General features: G+C 45.7%; 1 protein-coding gene across 2 annotated transcripts in view; it reads right to left on the bottom strand.

The window, feature by feature from the left end:
• The window catches only part of LOC133345374 (PTB domain-containing engulfment adapter protein 1-like), a 66354-nt gene that overhangs the window by 41201 nt on the left and 3856 nt on the right, over positions 1-21297 (bottom strand). For both annotated transcript variants that reach the window (XM_061556072.1, XM_061556073.1), the window contains exons 2-3: positions 4656-4721; positions 3572-3633 (exon numbers count right to left, since the gene is read on the bottom strand). In XM_061556072.1, the coding sequence (XP_061412056.1) occupies positions 3572-3633; positions 4656-4683 (90 nt within the window). In that variant the 5' untranslated portion in view covers positions 4684-4721. The remainder of the gene's footprint in view (positions 1-3571; positions 3634-4655; positions 4722-21297) is intronic.

Here is a 21297-nt window from a genome sequence, read left to right as displayed (position 1 = left end):
GTTTGCATAGACCGCAATACCTGCAGTCATAATACAAACAAAAGAACATAACTCTGATAATGTGCACTGTCCTTGAAGTTGATTGGTCCACACCCGAGACAGCTTTCCTTCGAGCCTAGTCTCATATGGGTTGGACCAGATGACGCCAAAAGGCGCACAACTCAAGGACAATGCACCATCAGAGTATGAGAGCTCGGGGCAAGCATCTACACTATGGGGACCTCATTTGCCAGTAAAAATATGATAATTGGTTCTTTACCCTTCTATCTGGCAACAAAACTGACACCTTTTTGCAAGGAGTCATGTTTGCATAGACCGCAATACCTGCAGTCATAATACAAACAAAAGAACATAACTCTGATAATGTGCACTGTCCTTGAAGTTGATTGGTCCACACCCGAGACAGCTTTCCTTCGAGCCTAGTCTCATATGGGTTGGACCAGATGACGCCAAAAGGCGCACAACTCAAGGACAATGCACCATCAGAGTATGAGAGCTCGGGGCAAGCATCTACACTATGGGGACCTCATTTGCCAGTAAAAATATGATAATTGGTTCTTTACCCTTCTATCTGGCAACAAAACTGACACCTTTTTGCAAGGAGTCATGTTTGCATAGACCGCAATACCTGCAGTCATAATACAAACAAAAGAACATAACTCTGATAATGTGCACTGTCCTTGAAGTTGATTGGTCCACACCCGAGACAGCTTTCCTTCGAGCCTAGTCTCATATGGGTTGGACCAGATGACGCCAAAAGGCGCACAACTCAAGGACAATGCACCATCAGAGTATGAGAGCTCGGGGCAAGCATCTACACTATGGGGACCTCATTTGCCAGTAAAAATATGATAATTGGTTCTTTACCCTTCTATCTGGCAACAAAACTGACACCTTTTTGCAAGGAGTCATGTTTGCATAGACCGCAATACCTGCAGTCATAATACAAACAAAAGAACATAACTCTGATAATGTGCACTGTCCTTGAAGTTGATTGGTCCACACCCGAGACAGCTTTCCTTCGAGCCTAGTCTCATATGGGTTGGACCAGATGACGCCAAAAGGCGCACAACTCAAGGACAATGCACCATCAGAGTATGAGAGCTCGGGGCAAGCATCTACACTATGGGGACCTCATTTGCCAGTAAAAATATGATAATTGGTTCTTTACTCTTCTATCTGGCAACAAAACTGACACCTTTTTGCAAGGAGTCATGTTTGCATAGACCGCAATACCTGCAGTCATAATACAAACAAAAGAACATAACTCTGATAATGTGCACTGTCCTTGAAGTTGATTGGTCCACACCCGAGACAGCTTTCCTTCGAGCCTAGTCTCATATGGGTTGGACCAGATGACGCCAAAAGGCGCACAACTCAAGGACAATGCACCATCAGAGTATGAGAGCTCGGGGCAAGCATCTACACTATGGGGACCTCATTTGCCAGTAAAAATATGATAATTGGTTCTTTACCCTTCTATCTGGCAACAAAACTGACACCTTTTTGCAAGGAGTCATGTTTGCATAGACCGCAATACCTGCAGTCATAATACAAACAAAAGAACATAACTCTGATAATGTGCACTGTCCTTGAAGTTGATTGGTCCACACCCGAGACAGCTTTCCTTCGAGCCTAGTCTCATATGGGTTGGACCAGATGACGCCAAAAGGCGCACAACTCAAGGACAATGCACCATCAGAGTATGAGAGCTCGGGGCAAGCATCTAACATGACTCCTTGCAAAAAGGTGTCAGTTTTGTTGCCAGATAGAAGGGTAAAGAACCAATTATCATATTTTTACTGGCAAATGAGGTCCCCATAGTGTAGATGCTTGCCCCGAGCTCTCATACTCTGATGGTGCATTGTCCTTGAGTTGTGCGCCTTTTGGTGTCACCTGGTCCAACCCATATGAGACTAGGCTCGAAGGAAAGCTGTCTCGGGTGTGGACCAATCAACTTCAAGGACAGTGCACATTATCAGAGTTATGTTCTTTTGTTTGTATTATGACTGCAGGTATTGCGGTCTATGCAAACATGACTCCTTGCAAAAAGGTGTCAGTTTTGTTGCCAGATAGAAGGGTAAAGAACCAATTATCATATTTTTACTGGCAAATGAGGTCCCCATAGTGTAGATGCTTGCCCCGAGCTCTCATACTCTGATGGTACATTGTCCTTGAGTTGTGCGCCTTTTGGCGTCATCTGGTCCAACCCATATGAGACTAGGCTCGAAGGAAAGCTGTCTCGGGTGTGGACCAATCAACTTCAAGGACAGTGCACATTATCAGAGTTATGTTCTTTTGTTTGTATTATGACTGCAGGTATTGCGGTCTATGCAAACATGACTCCTTGCAAAAAGGTGTCAGTTTTGTTGCCAGATAGAAGGGTAAAGAACCAATTATCATATTTTTACTGGCAAATGAGGTCCCCATAGTGTAGATGCTTGCCCCGAGCTCTCATACTCTGATGGTGCATTGTCCTTGAGTTGTGCGCCTTTTGGCGTCATCTGGTCCAACCCATATGAGACTAGGCTCGAAGGAAAGCTGTCTCGGGTGTGGACCAATCAACTTCAAGGACAGTGCACATTATCAGAGTTATGTTCTTTTGTTTGTATTATGACTGCAGGTATTGCGGTCTATGCAAACATGACTCCTTGCAAAAAGGTGTCAGTTTTGTTGCCAGATAGAAGGGTAAAGAACCAATTATCATGTTCAAAACTTATTTCATGTTAGTACAATTTACAAAAAAAATTGTCAGAAGCCAATTGGCTGGAATAAACGAGGTTTGAATGCACTAATTCCACACAATTACAATAAAATTGACTTATTCGTATTTTCTCTTGACTTAAAGCTTTCGTGACTGCAGGAATACAATGGCCACCTCCACAGCTTCATCGTCGTGGAGGCAGCCCAGCTCTCCGATCTTACATTTACATGCAAATGCAATCTCTAGCCCCGCCCACTTCGCTTATGACCCTTGGGCTACACCCATCTCAAACATTTATAACATCCTACCTCAGCAGCTCCCCCACTATATTATTTCACCTGATGACGATTGCTTGTGTTGCGATCGAAATGTCGTGATATTTTTATTATTTTTCTATCTACATGGCTTTATCTTCGTATTTTGTTATGATTTTGAGTAATGTTGCCCATCTAAAACCATCGGCATCTAATAGGCATGCAACAATTTACAACCTGGTGATTCAATGAAATGCCATGAATTATGTGTTCCAATTTGATTCAAGACTCAATATATTTTTACATTGTTGTACTCTTATTTATTTTGCTTTCTTTTTTGTGTCTTGCTTGTTCTGTTGTATTAATTTTGTTTGCCAAAGGTACACCTACACCTTATAATCAGCAAGCATGAAGCATAAATGATACATTGTTAGTGTCACAAATGTATGTATGTATTGGTGGATCAATGAATTGCTGCATTCCTGTTATCTCAGTATCTACATTTGTGCCACGTTCAGCAATTATTTTATTATCAGTGTAAGTTATACCATATAATATACATGGATATGGATTCATTGTACTATGGTAGTTCCTGGCAGGTTTGAATGTGTACCTTAACAGTATAGAGGACAGAGCCCAGTATGAGGACTTCAGGGGGATGTATCCAAATCTTGTCTGTCACAAGAAAAAAAAATCACAATATAACCATTACACGAATGACAAACACAACTTCAGTGCCATAATTTTATCAACTCCTGAGGGATGATGGATTGAGTTGACCCTGACTGGAATTTGTACTTAGAATGCTTCTAATGTGGGTAAAGCATTCTGCTACCATGTCATCCCAAACTAATCACTGAAAGATAATACTCTTTAAATAAAGCATCCATGTTTTATTGTTGTTACAAAATATATATTTAGTTAATTTCCAGTGCTTCTAGGTTCCATTCCAAGAATGGCACATCCAGATAATTCTATACTGGAGATGTAAATTGAGGGACAGCCATAATTCTGGGTTGATGGATCGGAATCCCTTATCAAACGGTAATCACTGTACATATCAAAACTTGAAGGGAATTACATGGGGGAATTATAATCCAATAGAAATGGCTTCTAGCATCTACTCTATAAATCTCGCTTCCTTGCCTCTCGTCAAACAATTATGTAATTTAATGCTGAGGTAATCGAGGGTACTTTTAACGGCTTTTAAAACTTAAAATATATTTAAGATCAGCAGATTAAGAGGAATTTGATGTTTTGTTAAATTGAAAGATTTGCCTGGTTTAACCCATGTCTTCCCACAATTACATTAAATACATTATTATTCTGTCAGGGTCAAAAACTGGTATATGTTCTCATTCAGCTAAAAGGCGTAAATAAAAACACATTTCAAAGGACCAAAAGCTATGATTTAGGCTCTTTACCTGGCTACTGGGGTTTTAACATGAGCAGGGAATAAAACTACATAGATAGAAATGCAAGGCATTATTTACAATTCATGACTAAGTATAGTATTCACACACTTAATTAAGGTAATCAGTGCAACAACAATCCACATATAACCAAATAGAGCACGGTGTGGAAAAAAAACCCACAACCAAAACCAAAAATACTTGCAAAAACAATGAACAGATAGACGTTTTAAGATGGGTACAATTTTCACGTGTAAAAGAGTACACTGAATAGCAATCACTCACCTTTGCGTTTGTTGAAGGGACGTGGCATTGTCTCACGATCGTCGTTGCCAGGATGTTTGACTGCAACTTAATAAACAAAGAATATGCAATATTGCAAGTTAATTTGCATTTCTTTCGTAGCTGTGGAAGATATATGTTAAACCAACAGCAAGCAATAAAGTTTAGCTGGATTGAGTTTGTGCCCTCCCTGCAAAAACACAGCCAGCCTAGTTAGTTATCCACAAAGACATGTCAATGCCAAATTATTGACATTACATGCGATTAACCTATTGATTTTTATGAGGACGATTTCCCCTATTCAATCATATCCTTGTACATATGTTTCAGTGTTACATGCAGCCTTTTTTGCAGAAACAGCACAATATATACTGCGCTTTGGCATGATCTCAACACGCCGTTCTAGTGTTGTGATGCAGTGCTAGCATGATAACATTTCTGTAAATGAAAATAAATTATTTAAAACATCATTAGAACATAATGCAGCATTATGGCATACACTTGCCCCAGGGTAGGTCAAACGCCTTCAATGCATGACGGTTGTGACTTGCAAAGGCTTAGCAGCAACTTTAATCATTATAATTTATGAAAAGCTCTTGATCTAAAACCCAATGGGTGATGGCGTTAGGAAAGAACATGGGAATCCTGGAGGATACTATATGTACACTGTTTGTTCACATGGGATGATGTTTCACACTGCTTGCGGAGAGAAATCCAAGTCAAGTTTTCATTTCTAATTCAGCATAACTTTAGCTCAATTTAAATGTGGACAATAGTGCATAACTTACAATCGGGTTGTTTTCATGATGCTAATGAAATGTTATGGGAATTGCTTGATTTCCATTTGGCAAGTAGTGTCTGGGCTAAAATATACATTTAGCTATTTGGTTGGCAATTTTCTTTTTTTTTTCAAAAACACAGCCCTGAATTCCAACGAGTTATGGGATGCCAGTTTGTTTTTATTACAAGGCTTATTTAGTCAAGAGAGGCTCACTGAGTGACATGCCTCTTTTTGAGGACAGTTCTGTCAAGTTTTCTTAGTAGCGGGGCAATGATTGTCTATGTACTGTATATTACAATCGAATAATGTGCAGGTTATTTTTCGAAATTGACGAATTTGGACCGGGACGTCGGCACACAATGGCCTACTCTTGTGAATGACGTCGCGAGGGGTGTTTAACATCCACTGTGATCAGACAGCACGTGTATATTTTTGGTTTCAAATGCCCTGCGGGTAAGAACTAGGATGGCCGCTGATTTCGAACCCTGGGAGTCTGCAACAAGCGAGGAATGCACTGTTGTGAGGCTGCGTCACCGCTTGGACCATCGATGTTGTTGCAGGCTACAAGATCACCTTCCATGAAGAAGAATGGGACATGATCCTTTTGATGGTCATGAAACATGGAAACCTAACAGCACCTGCCAGGAGATTCCACTGCTGCTGTCTGGAGCCCAACAGCTCTGCCTTACTGTTGGATATTTCAAAATCCCTGACAAGGTCTTTCAATTCAACTTGTGTTATGAGTTTCGATTTAAAGCTTTCGTGACTGCAGGGATTCATTTTCTTGGTTCTTTCGGTAAAGTCACGTAGAAGGGAAATAATAAAATAATAAAAATAAAACATAATAAAATAATTCTCACGGCGTTTCTGGGACAACACAAGCAGCCGTCCTCAGGTGAAGAACAGGTCTGTCGGGAAGACAGCGTCTGAATGAACACCACCAGGCTTGGAAGCGTATATTTAAGCTGGGTTGGAGGGGGAAGAGCGCCTTGACAAAGGAATTTAGCATATTTATGAGAAATGCAGATATGGGATTAGTCACTACTTGTGAAATGCGTAGGAGGTGGGCGGGGGGTTTCAAAGTCATTATGCCCGTGCATTATACAGGATTAGCAGCATCAAAGGGAGAGAGTAGAGTTAGCATTAATAAAGGAAAGGAATTTTAATAGTATGGAGCGGCAGCAACTAAACCACCACGTAAAAAACTAAAATATAAACTACATCAGTATCATCAATATACTAAATATACTCTCCAATAAGCTGAGCTACTAACAGTAAGTCATACATTACAATTCTATGTCGCAAAAATATAATATGCCTCCAGCTAAACTTTTTTCTCTTACATCACACGGGTCTACCCCGTACTATATACTGCCATAGACAAACCCAACATTAAATTATATACTGTATTACTATACACCACCTTATACCTTAAACTATACATTGTAATATTACACTATGTATTATTCTACCCACCCTACTGTATACCACACTGCTGTATATTCACTATACAATTACGATACTATATATTACCTTATACATTATATTAAACATTACACTTTTATACTATTTATTATTATACAGTCTGCTATACAATACCATTGACCGTCGCGTGAAAGGTACTAAGAGGAAGCAACGAAATAAGTCAATGGGAGAGTGGTGGTAGGAGACTTGCAGCGGAGTAAATAATCCATTCCCTGTGGAGAATACAAGATATATAGTCAATGCCAGTGAGTGGACTGCGGTCTGAAAGTCACCGTAAACGTGAACACAATCAGTTAAGATCCGAAATGGTTTATTATGTCATTCCAATGATTGCTGAGCCAGAATCCATCTTCTCGATTGAAATTGTCTCTGTGTTTGTATATGTATATGTGGATCGCCTCATGAACGAATCTCTCATGGTAGTCAGATGGCTTGCAGAGAACCTCTGTCTTGGAGAAGTCAATGTCATGTGAGCCCACTGAATTGTAACAGTGATCTGCCACGGCTGAGGTGTTTGTCCTACCGTGTTTCAGGTCTGCTTTATGTTCACGGATGCGGTCCGAGACATGTCGTTTGGTTTCTCCAATGTAACTGCTACCACAGAGGCAACTTAGTTTGTAGACGCCAGGGTACTGTATGTCTGGAACCACATATTTTACAGACGGGACCAGATCACGGATTTTATGTACTGTGTTGAATCGGACCTGGATCTTGTGTTTTTTCAGGATTTTGGAGATCTTTTTTGTGACCCCAGCAATGTAGGGTAAGGTGATGGTTTTGAAAGGCTCCTCAACAGGATCCTTCTTGATGGTTGGAGTGATGGCTTTGCGGATTGTGTAGTCGGAGTAACCATTAGCCTTAAGAGCTTGGCGTACGTGCTTGAGTTTACTGGCAATGTGTTCCTGGTCGGAGATGCATTGGGCTCTATGGTGTAGAGTCTTGATGAGGGAATTCTTCTGGGATGGATGGTGGTGGGAATCCGGTTTTAGGTAAGCATCCGTATGGGTGGCTTTCCTGTAGACAGAGTGGCTCATTGAACCATTAGGTCTCCTTTTAATTAGGACATCCAAAAAGGGTAGCTTGCCATCTCTTTCGACTTCCATGGTGAATCTGATGGCTGGGTGTATGGAATTGATGTGGTCGAGGAATTGGTCTAGAGCAGGCCGGCCATGTGGCCAGATGACAAAAGTGTCATCTACGTACCTCTTCCATAAGGTTGGGCGTAGAGTGGCAGTCTGGATGGCGTCAGTCTCAAATTTCTCCATGAAAACGTTGGCTACAACCGGAGATAGGGGGGGAGCCCATTGGGGTGCCCTCAGTTTGTTTGTAGAAAGTTCTATTCCAGGTGAAGTATGTATTGGTTAAGCAGTGTCTCACCAGGGGGGGGTACCTCAGTATTCAGTCCTTGATGAACCAAGTCTTCAATGATTGCGATGGTGTCAGGTACAGGAACTTTGGTGAATAAGGAAACCACATCAAAACTGACAAGCAGGTCGTCTGGGGACAGGGAAATTCCCTTGATTGTCGATACCAAGGTCAGTAGAGTTTAGTACTGCAGAGGTGGTTTTTCCAGTGAAAGGCCGCAGGATTTCAGACAAAAAACGAGCCAGTTTATACGTGGAGGAGTTGATAGTAGAGACAATGGGACGAAGGGATGTATCTTCTTTATGTATCTTTGGCAAGCCATATAATCTTGGTGGCCTGGCTGCAGAAGGTTTCAACGAGAACTGTTTGGTTTGATCAATTAATGCGGTTGAATCAGAAATGATTTTGTTGGTTTTAATGACGAGGCTGTTGGTGGGGTCTCTTTTTATTTTTGTATAGCTGCCATCGTTGAGTAGTTCTTGAATTTTGTTGTTGGTTCAGAGGAGGATGGGAGAACATCTGGGTCACGTGACATTGATAGTTCAGGACCAGCAGTTTCATCCTCTTCCTCATCTGACTCAAGTGATAATTATTCTGGTGCATCAGGAACCAGCAGTCCTTTTCCGTGGGGTACTGGGCATATAGCTGATTGCATTATACAAACATTCTCGGTCTACTTTTTCTTCTTTGGACACACCTTTCCCAATTGGATTCGCCATGCAGAAGTAACAATTGCTGATATGATCTGTTGGCTCTGTCCATATCATTGGCACTGCAAAAGGCATATATTTCCTTTTCCTGTTCAACCACTGGCGAAGATTTGTTGCGTAAGTGTTGCAGCATACAGTATGTGTGGGGCCCACATCTTGTCCTGATCTTCAATTTTGCAGCCAAAATAAAGGTGATATGCTTTCTTAACCATAGTGGTTATACTTCGCTTTTGTGATGCAAAAGTCACTTCACCACAACCATAGCAGAAGTTATCTGCTTTGTGCACACAAGAATGAGGCATCTCTTTGGCTAAACAAAAATGTATTTTTGCAAAATCAAACACTGACAAATAAGAGAGCACGGCACTGTATGATTTCTAGAGCTGATATAGGACAATTTGTTCAGCAGAGGGGTGTAAGCCTAGTTATGATTGCATCATCCATGACTTCTAGGAATAACATGATGCAATTAATATCATGTATGATACAATACCAGGTTCAGATTGTTTTGCTCAAAAAGCAAGTACTGTACTGTCCAAACCCAGTCACAGATTTTTTCATAGATCCATTCAAAGATGTATTCTAATAATTTCTGGTTCAAATTGAGATCCCTTCCCTTTATAACTCACCTATCCTCTGCCATTTCCAAGTCAAAGGTCGTATATATACTGACCCAGTAGCATATCTTGATAACTAAAGCCAATCAACAATTTTAAGCATCATTTTCATTTTCATGGACCCAGAATTAGTAAAGTTGGACCCCATTTATTTCGGAAAATTTTGGTTGCAGACCAGTGTTATTCAAGGAATTCACAATTCTTATATAATTTTAACAGCCGAAGCAACTTCATTCTATGACAGCCAACATAAAAGTTCATAACATAATGACATTAAATGAATATATCTTGATATACAACTCAAATAATGTTGGTCATAGATAATTTACATTGATTTATTTTAAAATGTCGTGCAATGCTTTTTCTGCCTTTTATCAAATCATTCTTCAGCCTTAGAAAAAGTACTCTTTTTACCATTTTGACCAAAAACACAGTAATCACATCGTAGAGCATCATTGGCTAATACTAGCCATTCCTCTGATGATTGTTGAAAAACAAACCTCTTTTGATCTGGATTTTAAACTGGATCCCTTCTCACCATTGAATGCCATTTTAATCCATAAATCCTGAGAAAGTGCCACATGCTGGAATGGAGCTCACGCTTATTCGACGTATGACATCACACCAAATACGTTTTACTTCCAAAAACAGTGTAAGAGTACAGGGTGTTTCAAACATATTGACTCGATTTGAAATCGCTATATCTCTGCTACCACGAACCGCCCATGAATTAAACTCTTACCACTTGAAAGGGCGGGGCGTAGAGTTTCAAATGATTACCGCTAGATGCCTCTCCCAGCGAACAAACAGCCCCTAGACTCAGTCATTCGCAAGATGGCGACCCCACAACACAAGGCCTTTTGCGTTCTGCAGTTCAGCAAGAATGAATCCATAATTGCAGCGTGCATTTCAACGGCGTTTTGGCATTGATGTCAACGAGCATTCGTTGTTGGTACCGACAATTTGAGGAAACAGGCTGTTTATGTAAGGGAAAGAACACAGGGCGACCATGCACCTCAGAGGAAAACGTGAGAGAGTTTTCTGCCGAGAACTTGCGATCCCTCATACGACTGTCTGGCGTGTGTTAAGGCGATGCTTAATCATGAGGCCATACCAGTTGCAAATGGTACAGGCTCTTCGTGCAGGTGACAAAGGCAAGCATGAAGAATTTTGTGATGTGATGTTACAGAACATGGAGGACCACAGCTTCTTACCGCGTTTGATTTTTAGTGATGAAGCAACGTTTCATCTAAGCGGTAAAGTTAACCGTCACAATGTGCGCATATGGGGATTAAAGAATCCGCACGAAACTGTAGAGCATGAGTGTAATTCCCAGAAAGTGAACGTGTTTTGTGCTGTTTCTCAAAGAAAGGTTCATGGCCCTTTCTTTTTCGAGGGAAACACAATTTTGGGGCAAGCGTATCTCGAAATACTGCAGAAATGGCTCTTTCCACAACTTGATGAAGATTCCGATTACTTCATTTTTCAGCAAGACGGAGCACCGCAACATTGGCACCTGCAGGTTCGACGTTTTCTAAGTGACACACTGCCTCTAAGTTGGATAGGTCACACGGGAACCCAAGACTTGGCGCTACACTCTTGGCCCCCAAGATCCCCAGACATCACACCCTGCGACTTTTTCTTGTGGGGATACGTCAAAGACCGTGTTTTTGTGCCACCATTATCGACTAATCTGGATGACCTGAAAAACAGAATCACATCAGCGGTGACTTTAGTGGAAGAAGACACTTTGAGAGGCGTTTGGGACGAATTCAACTATCGTCTCAATGTTGTCCATACAGCAGGTGGAGGGCACAGAGTATTTATAAAATGTTTAGTACAACTTGTTAACTCATTTAACCGTTTGTGACTTTTCGTGTAATTGTAACATGTTGTCATCGTGAAATATACTGCTTTGAAATTGGGTCCTTTTAAAAAAAAATCATGTTAAGCAAAGTAACTTAGATTATTCTGTTTTGCAAAAGTTCCAGATGACCGAGACATTAACTCTCTCAGGAAGACCAAATATTCAATACATGCTCATACACTATAATTGACATTACTATACTCTAATAAAAGCTGTATTAGAAGTATTGCTTTTGTAAGGATTTGGGATGATTGCATATGCTAAGGCATGGGTTAAATGATATAAGTTGTAATTTTGCTGCTATAAAATGTCTGTGAATATCAAAAACGATATCAGTTATTTGTTAACATTTAATTCACGTAAAAATATATAATTTAAGCCGATGAAATTTGCATACAAAATCGTATTCAAACAGATAACAGTATGCACATAAGTATACCATGAATGGTATTGAAATCAAGACTGAAGATAACTTAATTGTATCACTCATAATCGCGCAGGAGCTACCTATGGATTCCTGGCACATGAATGGTAAAGGTCGTGGCAAATGATTTTGATACGAATTAAGTGCAACTGTGCTTCAATGCCTTCAATCAACCGGCCCACCCCAAAGTGCACTTATAAGAATAATGTCACCCCGTGCCTGCTCGAGTAACAAGTGAATATGATTACATATTTACCCCTTCTGGCAATACAACAGGTGTTACGATGTTCGAACACCAAGGCACCAAGTCCATTTGGTGTTTGAACATCAGTTTTATTGCTTGAAAACCTATTCTTATTTTTCATAATTTTTTATACTGACAAAAAGGTGCCATAGATATGTTGACCCCTGTTAGCAGTGTTTTCAACTAGCATGTCATGCAACTATATTTTGGAAGCGTTCCCTTGATAATCATCACTAGGTTGCATTGCTGCTGAAACATACCTCATCAGTTGGTTGTTACACGTCTAAGCTCATCATCAGCCATGATTCGTCCACTGGTGGATGAAGGCCTCCCCATGCAATTGCTATCCATCATCTCGCATCGCAACACATTGGAAGAAGTCAGCATTGGTTGTTCCTGTAGGGAGGCTGGTCTCCATCATGATGTAATGCGGTTGTAAACGGCCCTTCTGAGGTGCCGTCAGGGGGGGGAGGAGTTAGGTCACGTGGGGGGAGAGGGGTTGAGTATAGAAGGAGGGGAACCGGAAGAGCAAGGGGAGTGACTGGGAGCCAGGAACAGAGGAAGGCCACGTAGGGCGAAGCGGGGTGTGGCGAGATCGCCACGAACACGGGGGAAGCGAGGATCGGCACCGTTGGCCAGCGGTGACCGACCCGAAGCAGCAAGGAGGCTGCAGTCAGCAGCGGGGCTGCACAGAGAGAGTGGGCAGCGGGTCTGCATACAGTGACAGCCAGAGGGTCTGCACATAGGGGTAGCAGCGAGTCTGCAGGGAGGAGGTTACAGTAGATGAAGCAGAGAGTCAGAGGGGTGAGGAAGCTATAATAGCAGTGAATAGCCGGGGGCTACAAATACAGGAGTTATAACAGAGTGCCGTGTGGGTAAAGACGTGAACCTGAATAAAGACACGAAGACAGAAAGAAGTGTTCGAGTCCTTTTATTACACTGGAGTCAGAAGTGAAACGGCATGGCGAAACAACTAAGGAAGAAGAATATCCCATCTCCGGCGTCGGCTTCATCATCGGACGACGACGATCTTCCTCCTGAGGTCGGCTTCACTTCGGCGGAGGGAGAGATCCGTGAGGGCCCGGGTGTGGAGGAGGTTGCCGCTGCGCCCGACCCATCTGCGTTGAAGGACGAAGATTTAAGATGGACCCGGATGGCGGAGCAACTGGCGACCCTAAAAACCGTCATCACGGAGTTGTGTGACCTTGTCACGCCAAGGGCGGCGTTGGAAGGTGATGGTGGTGATCGGCAGGAGCCCGGGTCGTCTTCGATGGCGCCGCCATCGACCACGCGGCGTGAAGACGCCATCTTGGGCGTGGCGCACCACGGAAGGCGGGAAGCCGCCATCTTGGGGCCGCCACGAAGATCGTCCGCCATCTTGGCGACACCGCGTTGCGACGCCTTGCTGAACTTGCCGCCGGAAGAGTCGGTGACGGACGGAAGCAGGCCAAGGAGCCGCAGTCGTCACCTTACAACTGTTAAGGAGTTCTCCATCGGGGGCGATTGGAGTGCGTTCGCTTGTCGATTTTTGGCGGCGGTACGAACGGCAAGGTGGACGGACGCCGAGGCGCTGGAGGTGCTTCCGACTCTCCTTGACGATGAGTCTGTTCGTTTTTTTCGCTCTATAAAAGCTGCGAAGAAGAAAACATTGCGTGGAGTGTTCGACGAAATGGCGGACGCGTACGAGCCACCGGATGACGCCCATCGCCGCTTCGTGCAGCGGCAACGCGCACCGGAGGAGTCGCCTGTAGCGTACAGGGGCGCCGTGCTGGAACTCGCGATGGCCGCTTACCCGGAGACGGAGCCTGACCTGCTGGAACCTCTCATCTTGGGGAAGATGTTGGAGTTATCCCGGGATCTGGGCATTCCTATGCCGGCTTGCGGTCACGAGAAACTCACGTCCCGGACCGCGGCTAAGTGTTTGGACGCCCAGTTCAATCTCCGCCGCTGGAAACAAGTCACGGCGTGGACGGGCGGTCCTGTCGTCGATGGGGGGGCCGTAGGGTGGGACCCTACAAAGGCTGTGTACGTGCCGGATGCGACCGGCCCAAAGGAGCTGTCGGCCGCCTCCACTCCGTGGCCGGCTCGAAGCGAGCCGGGGCCGCGGGCTCCGCCGCCGGCGCGGCCACGTCGGGACGGGGTGCCTGCTGCGCGCCGACCCGACGTCGACTGTTTCCGCTGCGGCCGTCGGGGCCACTATGCCAGGGACTGCTGGGCCCGGGTTCCGGGGCCGCCCCAGCAGGAGGCCTCGATCGCGGACGTCCCAAAGAAAGACCCTCCGGCACAGGCAAGTCGGTGCGCACCAGACACCCGGCAAGGCCTGACACCTCACTCATCGCCGTTGTTGTGCGACGCGGATGTTCTAAAATATGGGAGGCCAGTATCTGCGCCTTGTCGCTCGATAACGCAGTGGCGTAAGTTGGCTCGGCGGGTTGTCGCGGCCGCTACAGGTTCGTCCACTGTACCGGGGTCGATCCAAGGGGTGGACGTGCGTATTTTGGTGGATTCCGGGGCGTCCGCGACCATTATTTCGGATGTCATATTCCATCTTTTGAACATCCCACCGGGGGCCGTGAGGCCGGCTTACGCTTCCTGCATCGCTGCGAACGGGGGTAGTATGGGCATCGTGGGACAGGTGGACGCTAATATTTCTATCGGGGGGGTCTCGGCCTCGGGCGTTGTGTTAATTTCGAGGTCCCTGGCGGTTCCTTGCTTGTTGGGCACGGATTTTTTGGCTAAGATGCCCATTTTAATTAGAATCAATGAAAATTGCATTGAACTGCCAGGGGGCCGCAAATTGGCGTTTTTACAGTCCACCTGGGGGCGACCGGCTCCGGTTGCCCAGGTGCAGGCGTTATCGGAAGTTTCAGTTGATATTCCACCTGGCTCGCAGATGCTCATTCCCCTACGATACCGGAAGCCGGTTCCGGGTCGGCAGAGTGCTTGTGGAATTTTGCTGTCGCCGTCCGCCGCTGTTACGGGCGGATTGGCACTGGTGGGGGCGCAAACCATTGTCCGTCCGGATCAGCGCCCGTTTTTGCAGGTGTTAAATGCGACTTCTGAAAGCGTGTTTGTGCCGGCTGGTACCGTTGTGGCACACGCCACTACGGCGTTTACGGCTCAGAGTGACATTCCGGACGGGGGGCTGGTGGGTGGTGTTTCACACGACGGAGGGGTGGACGATCGTTGGATCGCCGAATTATGTGCGGAAAATTCGGCCCTTTCCGCTGAGCAGCGTTGTGCGATTCATAAATTATTAGCGAGCTATTCCGATGTGTTTAGCTCGGACGATTTGGACTTGGGACGCACCTCGCTGCTCTCTCATCACATCGAAACGGGGGACGCGGCCCCTATCCGCTTGAACTCGCGTCGGATGAGTCCGGCTGAGCGTGAGCACGTTCGAGGGGCAGTGGAAGACATGTTGAAAGCGGATATTATATCTCCGTCTAATAGCCCGTGGGGTGCGCCTGTCGTGTTGGTTAAAAAGAAAGATGGTAAATTACGATTTTGTGTGGATTTTCGGAAGTTAAATAAAGTGTCGGTGGCAGATGCGTATCCCCTGCCGCGTATGGACGATTCTCTCGACGCCTTGTCAGGGGCTAAGTTTTTTTCAACGCTAGATCTCTCTTCGGGCTTCTGGCAGCTTCCCCTTGACGAGCCCTCGCGGGAAAAGACAGTGTTCCGTACGCCGCAGGGGTTGTTCCAATTTAACTGTCTGCCGATGGGGTTGAATGCAGCCCCTGCCACCTTTCAGAGATTGATGGAGTTGGTATTGACGGGGTTGCAGTGGGAGACATGTCTCATTTATTTAGATGATATTATTGTCTTCAGCCGCACATTTGATGAGCATTTATTGCGGTTGGAGGCCGTTTTTGCCAGAATGCGTTCTGCTAATTTGAAATTCAAGCCTAAGAAATGTCATCTACTGCAACGTTCCGTTCGATACTTGGGACATATTGTTAGTGCGGACGGGGTGGCCACGGATCCAGAGAAAACTGCGTGTGTCCGGGATTGGGCAACCCCCGCCAAGGTGGGTGATGTGCGTCGGTTTTTGGGGTTCGCCTCATATTACCGGAGGTTTGTTCCGAATTTCGCTACTATCGCCAGGCCTTTGCATCTCCTTACTGGGAAGGGGCACAAATTTGTGTGGGGACCGCCGGAGGAGGCGGCGTTTCGGAGCCTGCGCGACCTACTGGCTACTGCGCCGACGTTGGATTATCCGGATTTTGAACATCCCTTCATTCTGGATACTGATGCGAGTGACACCGGGATTGGGGCGGTGTTGTCCCAGTCAAAAGGTGGTGTTGAGCGTGTGGTGGCGTACGGGAGTCGGGTTTTGTCTCCCGCGGAAACTCGTTACTGCGTCACTCGCAGGGAACTTTTGGCTATTGTGTATTTTCTCCGCCAATTTCGACCGTATCTGTACGGTCGGTCGTTTATTGTCCGAACGGACCATGCGGCCTTGCAGTACGCTCTTAAGATGGACCAGCCATCCGGACAATTGGCGAGATGGCTGGACACGTTGCAAGAATTCTCCTTCCAAATTCACCATCGGAAGGGTGTGCGTCACGCTAACGCGGACGCACTGTCCAGGTTGCCGCAACAATCCCCTTGTGCGTGTGCGTCGGGGACGCATAGGTGTGGACCGGCTCAGCCCCCCCCTCAGCCTGTCGCGCGGGCAGTGGATGTTCTCGAACCTCCGCTTACACCGGGACCGGTTGAAGGGGGACCGGCTGACGGGATTTTGCGTCTTCCAAGGTCTGTGTGGATTCGGGAGCAAATGTTGGACGATTCTTTGGTGTCGTTACGGAAACGAACGGAGAAGGCGGGTAAGGAAGTCGGTGCGGGTGGTAATTCGGAAACTGCTCTCCGAGATGGGTTACTGATGTGGAGGGAAGGGATACAGGAACACTGGCGTCTCGTTGTGCCTGCGTCATTGCGCTATGAGTTGATTAGATCTTTGCACTGTGACACACTTTTACACCTGGGGGTGCAGAAAACCCTATTGACGCTGCAACGAGACTATTATTGGCACGGCATGACGACGGATGTCGTCGGTCACGTTCGCGCGTGTCCCGATTGTGCCCGCCGTAAGCCGCCTAAACATCCATATGTTCCGCCGATACAATCGATCAAAGTATCTCGGGTTAATGAGTTGGTGGCGTTAGATATTTTGGGACCCTTTCCGCCATCAGCTAAAGGGAATAAGTATTTACTGGTGGGGGTGGAGTACCTCTCTCGCTGGCCGATGGCCTGGCCCTTGCCTGACCAGTCAGCGGCGTCTATCACGGACGCCTTTCTATTTGGGTATGTAATGGACAAAGGGGCTCCGGAGAGGCTCCTTACGGATCAGGGACGTAACTTTTCGTCTAAATTGTTGGGGGAGGTGTGTGCGGCTCTTGGAACTAAAAAGATACGGACGTCCCCCTACCACCCGCAAACGGATGGTATGGTGGAACGGTTGAATCGGACTCTGTCCGCCATGCTGTGCCATACAGTCGGGGAAAACCAATCTGATTGGGATTTGCATATCCCTGGGGTGCTTTCGGCGTATCGCATGACGCCGCACGCGGCTACTGGATACTCGCCGTTTTTCCTTATGTACGGCCGTGAGAACGTGCCGCCGATTCATGACCAGTTGGGAACCGGTGCGAGGGGGCCTGTTAAGCCTCTTCCTGAGTATATTAAGGACAACGTTCGGCGTGTCGCTGAGGCGAGGGAAAATGCCCGCATGGCTACTGCCAAGGCTCAGGCCAGGAATGAGCGGTGTGCCCGACGTTCAAAGGGGGAGTGTCCCTGGAAAAAGGGGGACCTGGCCTGGCTTCATTGCCCACAGGTGCGGCCAGGTACATCTCCTAAATTACATCGACCTTGGCAGGGTCCGGTCCGCCTCATTGAGGTTCCCAACCCACAGTCGGCGCGTGTTCAGGTTGGTGCACGGCGTTGGGTCGTGCACACGTCCCGGTTGAAGCCATACATTGCCCCACGGCCGGATGCGTCATCTCCCCAAGTTGCCTTGCCGGGGTCTGTTGCCGCCGACTCGCCCTTGCCTGTGTCTGCTGACCTTGCGAGAGCGCCTGTCGTACCCTTCACAGACAAGCCGGCCGTGACAGCGCAGGGAGGAGGACCTTCCGCTTGTGGGACGCCGACCGGAGCCGCAGAACCCACGGGACCTGCAGCTCTTCCTATCCCTCCGCGGACGCGAGTACGGGATGTTTCTGGACGCGAGCGGGACAGTGGCGGGCCTCCAATGGCGACGGAAGAACTTGCGCCCGTCGCCCCTAAAACCCTTCCACGTTCCCGCTCGGCGGGTGGGCCGCCGACCGTCCGGGACGGCCCGGCTACCCGTACTCGCTCGAAATCCCTCACGTTTCGTTAGATTGTGTTGTGTTATTGTTATAATGTTCTTCAATGCTTCGTGTCTTTTTGCGTGTTGGCCCTTTACACCCGCATTGCTTTTCAGGTTGCAATTCAGCCGAGGTCGGCTGGATTTTCTTTAGGGGGGAGGGTGATGTAATGCGGTTGTAAACGGCCCTTCTGAGGTGCCGTCAGGGGGGGGAGGAGTTAGGTCACGTGGGGGGAGAGGGGTTGAGTATAGAAGGAGGGGAACCGGAAGAGCAAGGGGAGTGACTGGGAGCCAGGAACAGAGGAAGGCCACGTAGGGCGAAGCGGGGTGTGGCGAGATCGCCACGAACACGGGGGAAGCGAGGATCGGCACCGTTGGCCAGCGGTGACCGACCCGAAGCAGCAAGGAGGCTGCAGTCAGCAGCGGGGCTGCACAGAGAGAGTGGGCAGCGGGTCTGCATACAGTGACAGCCAGAGGGTCTGCACATAGGGGTAGCAGCGAGTCTGCAGGGAGGAGGTTACAGTAGATGAAGCAGAGAGTCAGAGGGGTGAGGAAGCTATAATAGCAGTGAATAGCCGGGGGCTACAAATACAGGAGTTATAACAGAGTGCCGTGTGGGTAAAGACGTGAACCTGAATAAAGACACGAAGACAGAAAGAAGTGTTCGAGTCCTTTTATTACAATATGTCTGTGAAATGCCCACCACTGCCTCATGGCCAACAACAGGGACTGGCACTGCCTACAAATGCTGTATTCTTAAAAATCATAGCTCTTCACCGAGGGTGTAAATATTGAACAAAACAAAATTATAGCAGTACGGTATATGGGTTTTAAATTGAAAACCAATTTCTTTAGAACTGATTTGTGTGTTTAGTTTTGTGTCCTTCCCCTGCACCTCCGATTAGCACGGTTGGCTATGTACGGCGCAAAATAAGTTTAACACACATTCATACGTTTGACAGTCACTGCCAATCAAACTAAGGACATTTTCAGGCAAGAAGTTGTAATGCCCTTCAAATGATGTTTTGCGTATGACCCCTGGGAGTAGGCATGCTTTGGTGTGAGCGTGTGTTATCCGCTACACGTCTCATTATACCAATTTATGCTCATGCTACTCTATATCACCGACTTGTCATTTTCATCATGATTCTATGAACGCACTTGGGCAAGCAATGATAATAGACAAGTGTAAATTAGATTTTAATGTATGTTCAAAAAAGTGTATCTAACATGAATATGTATGTAAACCTCTGATATAAGCCCTTTTAGTTAAATGCAATACATTCATAAATAATGTAATTGATTTAAATGGAAACTATGCACACATGCATTTGAGTAAACGTATTTTTTTTTATCTAACCGAATTTCACATTAATTTTACTTGACACAGTAAGTACTGTATGTTGCAAGTCTGCATATATGCTATGTATAAACTACTTTTATAAACTCTGGTTCTTTCGGTAAAGTCACGTAGAAAATAAAATCAAATAATAGAATACAACGTTTCGATTGCAACACAAGCAACCATCATCAGGTAAGAATGAATGAAAAAAAACATAGTAAACTTAGAAACAATGCAACACAACACAACACAGAGAGCCGGCCAATACAACAGACAACACCCCACCTGGTTGACCTATATATATTACTTTTATATAACAAAATTATGTTTGGTGTAGTCTCAAGTAAAAAACATTGTTACACTTGTTTTAAAATCATTAGTTACTAAAAACCATCCCATATCAGGGGAGAATCTCATTTGAGCAGATGTGGTGACAATGTATTTTATTATTTTCAGCAGAACATGAATTTAATGCAGGCAAATTGGTCACGTGCGTTAATTTGACTTGGCGTCTGCATGCCACTTATATTGATGTATGAGCATAAGTGCTAAAGATTCAGGACCTCAAAATAAAGGTACCTAAATTTGTTCTCTTATATCTCGTTAAAAAGGCGCTAGATTTCTGTTTGGCCCATTTATTTTTTTATTCTGTTCACGTTTAGAAATAAAAATGTATCATGATCATATCTGTTTAACAATTAGGCTTTCGCGACCAATATTCACAAGGTTTTTGGGTTAGGTCGCGTAAATATATAAATGTGTCGTTAATACCCGCCACCACCCGACACAGCCAACTAGTAAGGGTTGTCACGTAAACAGAACGTGCCAATTCGTCACTAGTACAGCACACTGGTGTGTTGGAGAGCCAAGCCACAATATTTACAATCAGAGTACGACGTTTCGCCAGTAATTACAACTAGCTTCATCAGGCGACAGCCAGATTTGTGGACAAGTCTCACTGTTTCGTTCCGTATACAGAGGCAAAGATGTGTTGACCATGCAGCTGCGCTCTTGCACAATGTGTGTGTGGGGGGGGGGGATTACTGAGTCAACGTACATGATGCATGTGCATTATGCAAGCCATTTTAACTTGTCCTTCCTGTCCATTGTGTTTATTATTAAAATAGCAGTACCAACGGTAATCCCTATTGAAGTACGCTGCCCTTTGTAGGCATGCATTTAAATAATGTATTATTTGATAATTCGCTTCCACGCAGCACTAAGGCGGTAGCTATCCGAACGGTTAACGTTATTTTAATTTATTTCTCTAATTAAACACAATAAACAGGAAGGGCAAGTTTAAAGGGCTCGCATAATGCACATGCATGATGTACGTTGCTTCAGTAATTCCCCCCCCCCCCCCCACATTGTGCAAGCCCGCAGTTGCGTGGTCAACACATCTACACCTCTATAAAATGAACGAAACAATAAGACTTCTCCACAAATCTGGCTGTCGCCTGATGA

Source organism: Lethenteron reissneri, chromosome 21 (genome assembly GCF_015708825.2).
Source record: "Lethenteron reissneri isolate LAM-NWPU_2019-01 chromosome 21, ASM1570882v1, whole genome shotgun sequence".
Taxonomy (NCBI): Eukaryota; Metazoa; Chordata; class Hyperoartia; order Petromyzontiformes; family Petromyzontidae; genus Lethenteron; species Lethenteron reissneri.
Note: the sequence above shows the minus strand (reverse complement) of the source record. Positions and strands in the feature narration are given on the sequence as shown.